The sequence below is a fragment of the Crotalus tigris genome, unplaced genomic scaffold (genome assembly GCF_016545835.1).
Source record: "Crotalus tigris isolate CLP2741 ecotype Arizona unplaced genomic scaffold, ASM1654583v1 scf7180000024293.1627790, whole genome shotgun sequence".
NCBI classification, from domain to species: domain Eukaryota; kingdom Metazoa; phylum Chordata; class Lepidosauria; order Squamata; family Viperidae; genus Crotalus; species Crotalus tigris.
The window spans coordinates 216,756-228,534 of NW_024100466.1; the positions used below are offsets into that span (position 1 = coordinate 216,756).

The 11,779-nt window shown below is 42.2% G+C and overlaps 1 protein-coding gene across 2 annotated transcripts; it reads left to right on the forward strand.

The window, feature by feature from the left end:
- Positions 1 to 2,031: 2,031 nt before the first annotated feature.
- Positions 2,032 to 11,596, forward strand: LOC120299430 (interleukin-1 receptor antagonist protein-like). 2 transcript variants are annotated; one of them, XM_039324270.1, is made up of 5 exons: positions 2,032 to 2,096; positions 2,707 to 2,749; positions 3,743 to 3,831; positions 5,499 to 5,623; positions 7,252 to 11,596. In XM_039324270.1, exons 1-5 carry the CDS (start codon positions 2,057 to 2,059, stop codon positions 7,462 to 7,464), a joined length of 510 nt encoding a protein of 169 aa, XP_039180204.1. In that variant the 5' UTR covers positions 2,032 to 2,056; the 3' UTR covers positions 7,465 to 11,596. The 2 variants fall into 2 exon arrangements, with proteins under 2 accessions (XP_039180204.1, XP_039180203.1); XM_039324269.1 differs by lacking the exon at positions 2,032 to 2,096 and having other exon boundaries at positions 2,465 to 2,749.
- Positions 11,597 to 11,779: the final 183 nt, after the last annotated feature.

The following is an 11,779-nucleotide window of genomic DNA, read 5'->3' on the forward strand; positions in this document are numbered from 1 at the left end:
CAGAATGACAAGAGTTGGAAGGGACCTTGGAGGTCTCCAAACCAGCCCCCTACTCGAGCAGGAGACCCTGTTCCATTTCACACAGGGCGCTGTCCAGTCTCTTCTTAAAAGCCTCCAGGGATGGAGCACCACGACTTCTGAAGGCGAGCTGAACCCTGATTAATTGTTCTCACTGCCAGGAAATTTCTCCTTAGTTTTAGATTGGAGCTATGTTTGTTCCTTCTTGTCCTGCCCTCAGATGCTTTGTTTGGAACAAAATGAAAATCGCTCTGAAAAAGGCTTCTGAGACATATAAAACATATAAGAGATATAAAAAACAACAGGATAAAAGGTCGTTCCAGGTTGGGGGGAAAGTTTACTTATCCACAAAATATCTACAACTCAAGTTGCCTAGTTGGGGCCAAAGTATCTGGGTCCCTTCCCCATCGTAAGAATCATAAACCCAGTTATGGTGGAGTTAAAGCTTCCCAGACTCTTAGGGAAAGTCCACCCCGTGTTCCATTGTAGCCTACTGAAACCCTTTGGGGGTTCTACCTTACGACCTCCCCCTAAGAAGGCATTTGGCCTTCTGGTGGTAGCTGGATAGACCCATTATGAAGTGAAGCATATTCTTGATTCTAGACCAGTGGTTCTCAACCTTTTTAATGCCGCGACCCCCAACCGGTCATAAGTCGAGGACTACTCAACCGGTCGTAAGTCGAGGACTACTCAACTGGTGCAGCACTGTTTGCAGAATGGGACTTTTGGCGGGCTCAGCAGGGCAGAGACAGCCTGGACAATTCCTATTGGCTTTTGAAAGCCAATAGAATTAGACTCAAAGAGAGTCTATTCTTGGCTTTCAAAAGCCAATAGAATAAAAGGGAGTAGCACAGCTAAGGAAAAGGGGGGAAAAATGGCGGACTGTGTTGTTTGGCGACCCCCGTGAAATGGTCGTTCGACCCCAAATGGGGTCCCGACCCACAGGTTGAGAACCACTGTTCTAGACTTTTCAAGGGAAAGTTACAGTACTTAGTGCAGTGGAAAGGATATCCATTATCCAAAGCCGCTTGGGTAAAATCTAGTGATGTAAAAGCTGACAGGCTCATTAATAAATTCTATGATAAACACCCAAATAAACCGAAAGGCAACCCCCTAACCTATGATTTTGTTTGAATTGTAGGGTTTATCCTTTTTGTAAAGGGAGGCCAGATGTCAACGCTGTAAACATTGAATGTTCCTGCTCTGACAACTGATGAAAATCGCAGCCATTTTCTCTTTTTGCTTTTAACATGCTTTTTCTTCTATTTAGAGATTAGGTACAGAAGAGCGGGTTGGGATGAATGCTGAGCTCAGCTAGCCATAATAATAAATGCTGCTTTGTGGGAACCCAAAGACGAATTGATAACGTTTTGGTAGGCTGAGGAGCTAGGGAGAAAGCCAGCGTTTCAGGCTAATTGGAGAATGTGATTTATGACTGCTTGCTGGGGGTGGGAATTGCAATTTGTTACTTTGTATGGGGGGAAAGGAAATTAGTTATGGGTTCAACTATGTAATGCCAATACTTTGTTTCCTGAATAAAATGTTCTTTAAGGAAGAATTCTTGCCTTGAAGTTCTTTTGATGAGTTTCATCTATCGGAACCATGACATAAGAATATTCTCAGACTAGACTACACTCGTAAATTTTTTAATTTAATTTTAATAGATACTTAATAAAACAACCATGAAGAACAAATGAAAAAAGAACTAGAAGAAAAGATTTATTGTAAAATTGAACAAGAATTTTCAAAACAACATTAAATCACTACATATAAAGTAATCCTGTTACTGGAATTGAATCAAAAGCTGATATTCAACAAAAATAGCCAATGGAATAAGAACAATCTATTATAATTATATATTTAAAATTTGCATCAAATTTTAAGAGAGCCATCCTTATAAAAGAGCAGTCAAGATCTACATTTTAAAACCCAAATCATGGAGATTTGGTCACGCCTTTTCAGATACTTCCGGCTGTTCCATAGCTTGGTGGGTGAAACCCTTCAGAGGTTCCAGTTGAAGCTGAAATAAGGGGAAGCCATGGGCAACTCACAAGGAGAGGAGCAGTTGGCTCAGCCAGGTATGGTAGTGCCCTTGGAAGGTGATCATTCTTGGCTTGTATAGGCCATGCAGTCAGACAAGATGTTCTGATAACACTTATTTACTTTTTGGAAATGGAAAGTCTTTGTAATAGGATGCAAAGAAAAGTTAATGACTTTTTAAAGGAGAGTCTATTTGAGAACTCTGTATTATTTGGTAATAAGAGTTCCTGGCTGCACCTCCCATCTTAATTTATTTTGAATACAGTTTTTTTAATATCTATATTCTTTGTTATGAATACAACTTCAAGTTGAATCTATACTTTCACTTATGTGCTGTGGTTTCAGTTCCCCTTTGTGTATAGCAATGGGAACCCATTCTGTTACTTTGGGGAAGTTTAATTTCAGCACCCAAAGTTGCAACATGAATTGCAACATGGACGAAAGCTGTTGGAAATTAAGCAGGTTTTGTCACAGAACTGCCACGTCTGGCAATAACGTACATTCCAGTTATATGGTTGTCATGGACTGTATAAAAAAAAGTCAGCTGGGCTGATCCAGCAGAGATGATCAATTTGTTGGACACAATGGAGTCTGGCTGGTTTTCAACAAATAAAACTGTCCTTTTCCTGCTTTCTGTTCTGTGTGCAGCTGGGAAGGAGGCCTGGGCTCAGGGAGCCATCTTCAAGTCACGGTAAGTGTCCTGTGCTCCTGGGGGAGCCGCTTGGGCCAGGGGCAAAGAGGGAGGCCCCGGAGAGCCTTCCACATCTTAGAGCCCACCAGCCTCAGAGAGGCCTCTCCCCGTTCTCCCTCCTCCAGGAAGGGACCTGAAGCCCCACAGAGAAGGGGACTGAGTCCCACTAAGCAAGTGTTTCTTCATTTCACTGAAAACCGGGGTCCCCCGTCCTCTTGAGAAAAAGGCGGGCTCCGACCTAAAGAAATGAATCTCTGAATGGGAGGAAACAACTTTCTTCTGGCCAAAAATCTCACTTCCTTTAGAAGGAGAAATGAACTGATGTTCCTCCTCTACGCTGTCATGGCATTTCCAGAATATTCTGCCCCACCATTTTGAGATTGTTTGTGAGACTCAAATTGTAGGTCCCACTATGAATACATTTACTATAGTATCAATTGGTAGCACCGTTTTCTCCATGATGAGGCCTGTGTTATAAAAGGATTTGCCACTCGAAGGGAAGCTTTAGAGAAGGGACTTAAGGCATAGGTCTGCTTTCTGGACCAGTGTTTTTATGGTGTTTATTTAAGAGTTTAGAATTGTATTGATTTTAGGTTTTTTAAGCTACCCAAATCCACAAATGGCATATAAAGATAGAGTTCAGTATGGCTTTTTCCCCATTATGAATATGAGGACTTTGCTTTGGTTTTCCTGCCCAAAGGAGATTTGAGCCAATAGGCAAAGGCAGGAGCTGAGAGTGGATGAACAGCAGCTCATACTGTAAAAATCAGACAGCTCTTAATCAACAAGAAGCATTTGGGCCTACATGTTGTATAATGTTTTTTATTTATTTTTATCCCACCTTTGTTATTTTTATAAATGATTCAAGATAGCAAATATACTTGGTACACTTTCCTCCTCCTATTTTTCCCACAAGAGCCAATGTACAGATTTATGGCCGAAGAGAGAAAAAAGTAGGGTTTTTCTTTTAAAACACAAATCTTGACATTTCAGACTCTGGGATGTAAACCAGAAATCCCTCTACCTTCAGAACAATGAATTAATAGCTGGATACTTGCAAGCCCCCAACTCTGCACTGGAAGGTGAGTTTTTCCTTAAACTGCATAGAGGAGGGATAAGAAATCACCTCTGCACCTTAGATTCTTTGGAGGCTTTTCTCCTAAAACCACCCTCGGCTCAACCCTTTAAGAGGCTGGAGCAGTTCCCTAGTAACTTAGAGATTTCTTATGGTGGGGTGGGGTGGTTTGCACAATTATGCACACATTCGTAGTTTGCTCTTTTTCTTTTGGGTCTGGCTAGTCTAAGGAAAAGAAGAAATAGGGGAGACATGATAGCAGTGTTCCAGTATCTGAGGGGCTGCCACAAGGCAGAGGGGGTCATGTTGTTCACCAAAGCACCAGAGGGAAAGACGAGGAACAATGGTTAGAAACTGATCAAAGAGAGAAGCAACCTGGAACTAAGGAGAAGTTTCCTGACAGTGAGGACAATCAACCAGTGGAACAGCTTGCCTGCAGAAATCGTGGGCACTCCATCACTGGAGATTTTCAAGAAGAGACTGGACGTCCACCAGTCTGAGACGATATAGGTTCTCCTGCTTGAGCAGGGGGCTGGACTAGAAGGCCTCCAAGACTCCTTCCAGATTCTATTCTATTCTATTCTATTCTATTCTATTCTATTCTATTCTATTCTATTCTATTCTATTCCATTCCATTCCACTCCATTCCATTCCCAGTGCGTCTGCTTGATTCAAATATACAAACACAAATAGCTAATTTATCGTGAGATGCTAGAATTTTTTTCAAAGAGAATGTAAAATAAAATCAAGAGAAGAACCGATGGTAGAAGTTATAGTTTTCAATGGCTGAGATGCTAGTTTTCTGGCAGCTGGCTTCCTTGCCGTGCCTCATTTCTTTTTCACCCCCAACATACAATGCAGCTCTCACCCCATTTCCCTAACTTCGCTGTGGCTAGACCCCTAATGTGAATTCTTTATTCTAAATCTTATTTATAAAAAAGTTCCTCCAGATTTCCTCCCCATTTGTGAAAAAATGTTGGTTTGACTCAGAGAAGGGGAAGGAAATGCCATCCATTGTAGAAAAAAGTATAGGAATCTTGGGAAAATAGAAAGGGTGAGAAAGAAATAACTCTATCTTGATTTAGTTAGGTATGCATGGAACTACAGTACATGCACGGTTTGGCAACACTCTGTTTCAGTACTTTAATCACATCAAAGTACATTGCAAGACTCTTACGCAATCCTGGGGGGGAAAGTGCTGCAGTCCGGGAGCAGTTGGGGGGGGCAGCCTTCACCCCATCTCATTTTGCAGTGGCTGTGGGCAACCTCTTTTCAGGATGGCTTCTATTCCTTTCAAATAAATAGCACTGAATGAAAAATGGAATTCAGATATTTCATATCAGTTTCTCAATTCCTCCCCAGTCGTCTTCTATTGCTCTGGAGTACATGAGCAGAGTTTTTTCATGGGATTGGGACTGAGATATTTGTGATATTTTTCATGGGAACAGAGAGGTTCAACCACGGGGATTCCTGAATGGCTCCCAAACCTAATTTATCTTGCAAGATTGTTCCAAAAATAAACTGATTAGGGAAGGAAATTTCTGTCTGGAGGAATGAAGCACTTAAGTAAATCAATCCGTAAAATAAAATGCTCAGTGGATGAAGGAAATACACAAAGCTGGATTTTTTTCAGGCTGTTCACAATCTTTCCTGCCTTCTTCTTCTCCCTTCCAGAAAAGATTTTTTGGGTCCATAACCGGGCCTTTGGCCAAGAGAACTTCCCCGTCATTCTGAGCATTCAGGGTGGGAAGAGCTGCCTGGCCTGCTCTCCTGGGTCCCCGCCTGAGCTGCAGTTGGAGGTGAGAAGTAATGGTCTGACCATGCCTGAGACCACCTTTATCTGAACTACTACTTGGTACTTCCTACATACAGTGATTGGACAACAGAGCTCTGTGTGTGTGTGCACACATGGGAGGAGGGGAGGGAGAGACATTGCAACTTCGTTTAGACAAGTTATGTGTTTGTATAGAAGCGTCTCCTAGCAAAGATTACACCCAGGTAACCAGGTTGTAGATCCCAGCATTGCATGACCCATGCATGACCCATGGTAAAGGAGCAGTGCAGGCCAGATTGTACCCATTTTTTGTGGGGGGAAAGAGCTTCTCCTCCTTTTTGTCTCCTAATTTGCAGCTACTTTCAGAATGAAACAGATGGCACCAATTTTCTTCAAGATGGACTGGGGGAGATAGAGACACTTACTCTTTTTTTATTTTGTTCATTTCTCTCATACATTCATGCAGACAGAGGAGACTCAATGGAGGGATCTGGTGGAAGGGAGGAAGTTGTGGACCCAAAGCAGGGGTCCCCAGACGGTGTCCTGCACTGGGCTTTGGCCTGTTTGGAAATAGGCCGCGCAAGTGGCAGGCGAGCATGCACAGCTGCATTTGTGCAAGCAACAGGCACTTGCACATGCAAGAAGCTCCATTTGTGCGCCCATCACTCACAGAAATGGAGCTTCAGGTGCGAGTGCCCACCACACACTGCATGTGTGCACAGAATCATTTCCTCTTTCCCCTCCCGCCAGTCTGCAAAGTCAGAAAGGTTGGGGTGCCTTGGGCTAAGACTTGAGAGGACCCAGACTCCCCGGCAGCATTTCCCACCTTAAAGGCCTCTATTTCTTAAGCACAGTCTCCCTGCCCTGCCTTTACAGGAGTTTAAGCCTGACTTCACTCATTTTGACTCACTGCAGCTTCTGCTCAGCAGTTCCCGCTGGTGGGGCAAAGTTGTCCCGCTGTGCCACTTTTTAGATCCTTCATTCGTAACTGGAATCTCCAGAGACACGATAATTGTCAATTTGCAAATAGTGCTGATAGAATTATTTCATTTTTGGGAAAACAGTAGTGTTATTGTTTTTCAGAAAACTAAAATTAGAAAGCTGCTCTCATAAATTTTATGCACAGAACTAATCATGCCACTCATTTAAATACCAGGTCAATCACTATTATGTAAGTTCCTCCATAAATTAAATGGTATTAGTACAACCTAAGTAATTAAGTATTATATATAAAAAGCAGTATTTCCACACATTCATAAAAGCACACATCATTGTTTTTTTCTTCAGTTTCTAGTCAAGTTTCTCCTGAGGACTTCAGTAGTTTCTCAAGGACTGAGCTTCAAGTAAGCAAATGGGAAATTGTGTGGAAATGGTTATGCTTTCTCTGCTCCACAACTATGATCCTGGTTACTCTATAATCATTTTCATTAAGAAGAATCCATGTTATGCTCTCCTCGGGTAAACACATACGGTAGCTTAGGGTTCCTTCACCATCAGTAGCTTCCCTTGTTTTTGCTATCAGGGCACCTTTTCAGCCTGAAGAGGCTGCAGAACGAGAGCTTCTTGGCCCCTTCTCAACACAGAGGCCTCCAAGAACATCCCTCTCCTTGAGGCTGTTCCCTTCCCTGAAAACCTCTTTCTTCTCCTCCTCAGAGCATCAACATCACAGACCTGTGCAAAGATAAAGAAGCCTCCACACGCTTCACCTTCTTTGTGGCTAATAAAGATGGAATATGGCGTTTTGAATCAGCTGCCAACCCAGGCTGGTTCCTCTGCACGTCTTCCAAAGCCAATGAACCCCTTGGGCTGATAAAGAATCCAGGATCTTCTCATCTGGTGGACTTTTATTTTCAGCCTGAATCTTAGCTGGCCCCCCCACCTCCCTTCACGGGACAAAGCCCACTCCTGAAGTCCAGAGTCTAACAGCTACTACTTTCTCTAAGCATTTCTTGCAGGGGGGGGTCACTTTTCAGAAGAGATGCAGCGTTTCTAGAGTTGGCTGATATTCACAGCTCACTTTCTGGATTCAGAAATGCAGGTTTTGCAGCTAGCAGCCACAAAGTTACCTGCAGAACTCGAAAGCTACGAGTGCAAAATATGCCAGAAATTTAAATACATTTAAAGTAACTGTATTGACAACATTTAATTCTAATTATTTCAAAATATGCATTAAATAAAAAACTCATTTTGTCTTAGCTCCACATAGTTTTGGAGTGTGAATCCCCAACATGTTATTCAGAAGTCTGCTGCAGCCTGTGACATATCCTCATCCTGTCAAATTGGGAGGGGAGGTGGCGGGGAGGAAGAGGAGAGAGTTAAGGCTGCGACAGCAGAGGGAGGCAGCAAAGGAATCCTTTTCTAACTCCTCACCTTAAGATCCAACTGTACCTCCATCTCTGCTGATACCCTTAAATGCCAGCTCTGCCTATGATAAATCTGTCTTCATCCATGATTCGAACTGGGATGAGAGACCTGGCATGCCTCACCAAAACTTGGATAGGTGAACAGTGATGAGTGAGCTTCAGAGACTGCATCAGCACAGACCTAAGGTAGAGATGGACACTCTGCAGGTGACCAAGAGTACTATTTGTGAGGGCGTTTAACAGATATTGCAACTGCTGCACAGCTTCACTCCCATCTGTCCTGCTGGTGTTGGTGTTCCTTAGTCTTTTGATTGTGGTGGATTGTGCTTTCTGGGGAGGGAAGGAACTGGATTATTCCTAAGTGGCCTCTCTCTAGTCAGCAATTTACAGGAATTCCTTGGCTTATTGATCACGCTACCCCAGAAAGTAGCAGCTCAGATTGATATATTAACTGATTTCAAGATTTAGTTTTCTAATACTATGGTTCTCTGGAATTGAAGTGCCATGTAAGTTATAGATGTAGATAGGTGGATAGAAGGGGGGGGGGGAGGAAAAGAATTGAAGGTGTTCACAGTGGCACCAATCCTAATTATGCCATTGCAGCTCTCTTCCTCCCTCCTTCCCTCCCTCCAGTCTCTTGACAGTGGCTAAGCACATTCAGAAAATGACAATTTTCTAGGTAAACCTCTAGCTATGTGCCAGTGGTATGTAGGTGTAATTAAACCTGGGGAGCAAAAGATCAAGCCAGTTGGATTGCCCAAATGCATTGATATTTCCATTGCTCTACATAATTCAGGCTTTGGGATTATTTTTGGCATCTTATCAGGTGCTTCCAAACAAGGCTTGTAGTTTTTCCATGCAGTCCTCCTTCCTCATACATGCAGTTTTTCAGAAAGCCCAACCAGCATATTCCTCTTGATTTCTGCTTTGTCCATAAAAAATAGAGAACTGTGGCATGATGCAGCTGGACCATCGGATCTGTTCCGTTTTCTTGACCTGTGATGCTTGTGACTTCCTCTAATGCTTTGAAGGGACATTTTCAGCCACTGCCTAGCATCTTCCTTGTTTGAGTATTTGCAACGTTTTTAGCAAGACAATAAACATATTTCCAATAAACCTGTACATCCTGATTTTTTCTGATTAATTTCCCAACTCATATAGATATCTTTTTCTTTCTAATCAGCTCCACACTAACATTCTGATATTTTTGACTGCATTCTTTCAGAGCTAAGTGACAAAATTAATTGTATCCTCAAATGCCTCTCTTTGGACATTGGTAAACATTGGTTGCAAGTGTTGTTCCTTCAAAAGGAGAAAACAGTATTTGAAATAAATATGTTTTATATCAACTGTGCTTTCCTGCCTTTAAAATACAATAGGTAACACTACAGTAATCTCAGAATATTCCACACTGTTTTTTTTCCTTTGTCATAATTTAAAATTATCCAATCTATAGTCTGAATGAAAACAAACTAACCCAGCGGTCCCCAACTTTTCTGGCTCCACAGAATGGCAACGGTGGCAACTGCAGGGGAGGGGATGGTTTCTCACATGCAACTTAATCCCACACATGCGCAAATGAAGCTTCACACACTCACACACCACTTGCTTGGACCAGTTCCCAACAGGCTGTGGACCAATACTGGTCCATGGACCAGGGGTTGGGAACTCCTGATCTAGACAACCATTTCTTCTTCTAGAGCAGAAGCCCTAGTCTTAAGAGGCCTTTGGTCATCCCAGCTGATCCAGACAATTTTCACCCAGTCTCCAACCACCTCTTTTTAGGGAATGACATAGAGTGATTGGTAGCCTGGCAGTTGCAGAGGACCTTGCATGAAGTGGATAATCTAGACTCCTCCCAGTCAGGGTTCAGCCTGGGGTTTGGAACCAAAATGGCATGGATGACGTTTTTAGATGACTTCTGGCAGAAGCAGATGGGGACAGTGTATCAATCCTTACTCTTCTTGACCTCTCAGTGGTGTTTGATACCACTGCTCACGCTATCCTTCTGATTTGGTTCCAGGAATTGGGGATAGGCAGCACGGTGCTGTCCTGGTTTTCCTCTTTCCTCTGGACCAATGTCAGTTGGTGTTGGTGAAAGGGAAGAGATCCAGCCATGGTCCCTATTATGTGGGGTGCCTCAGAGTTTAGTTGCCTCTCTTCTCCTATTTTATATCTACATGAAGCCTTAGGTGAGCTGATCTGATAGTTTGGAATGAGGTTCTATCAATATGTGCAGTATCTACATTTCATGCCTGCTGATTGAAGCCATAGATGTCCTGTCCAGTGTCTGGAGAATATAGGAGCCTGAATGGGGCACAAAGAGAGGAGAGGGGAGGGGAGGGGAGGAGAGGCAAACAAATTCTTACTAATAGAGAAGAAATGATAGAGGGGTTTGAAGTTGTGGAAACTTTAGAAAAGAGTGACCCTGTCATATTGGAATTCAATATATTGTAGACACAAGCAACAGAATATAATCAAGCCAGTGTCTTAGACTTTAAAAGAGCTGATTTCAACGAAGTCAAGAGAGCTTGAGAAGGATTCCATGGTTGAAAACCTTAAAGGAGAAAACTACTCAAGAAGCTTAGAAAACTAAAAAATATGCCCAGTCCAACACAACACCACTGAAAAAGAAAAATAAGAAATACAAGAATACACCAAAAGGATAAGTATAAAAAAAATGAAAAGAGGGGCATGTAACTAAGGCAGAATACCAGCAGATAGCCCAAAGATGAAGTCGGGAAAACTAAGGCTCAGAATGAACTAAGACTTGCAACAAATGTCAAAAATAATTTAAAAATGTTTCTTTCATTATATAAAAACAAGAATAAAATCAAGGAAACAATTGGTCCACTAATGGGAGAAGAAGGCAAGGAAGTGACGGACAGTAGGGAGAAAGCAGAACAGCTTAATTCTTTTTTTGCATCTGTCTACACACAAAAAGAAAAAATAGCCCAACAAGAACTGTAAAACACAGACTAGGAATACAAATTAAAATAGGCAAAAAATGGTAAGAGAACATTTGTCCACTCTAAATGAGTTCAAATCACCAGGACCAGATGGATTACATCCCAGAGTTTTGAAGGAGCTGGCAGACATGATCTCAGAACCACTGAATCCTATCTTTCAAAGAGCCTGGAGAGCAAGAAAAAGCACTGATATGGTTCCCAACTTCAAAAAAGGGAAAATAAACAAATTCAGGAAACTACAGACTACTGACATCAATACCTGGGAAGATCCTGGAAAATATAATAAGCAACAGATCTGCGAACACGTAGAAGCGAGCAAAGTTATAACCAGAAGCCAACATGAAACAGATCATGCCAAACAAATCTTATTTCATTCTTTGACAAAGTGACTAAATTAGTGGACCAGCGAAATCTTGTGGACATAGTATATATACATGGATTTTGGTAAGGTATTTGACAAAGTCGACCACAACCTAGTTCTTGGTAAGCTAGAAAAATGTGGGATAGACAGCATCACCAGATGGATTTATAACTGGCTGGCAAACAGCACTCAGCACTACCTTACCAAAATCCAAGTAGTCATTAATGGAACTACATCTACATAGGGAAATACATTGTGGGGTACCCCAAGGTTCTGACATAGGCCCAGCACTCTTCAATATCTTCATAAACAATTTAGATGAGGGATTAGAAGGGGAACTCATCACATTTGCAGATGACATCAAACTGGCAGTGGAATGGCTTGCCTTTAGGAGTTACAGGTGCTCCATTACTGGAGACTTTTAAGAGACTGGGCAGCCATTTATTTGAAATGATATAGGTCTCCTGCTTGAGTAAGGTTTGGACAAG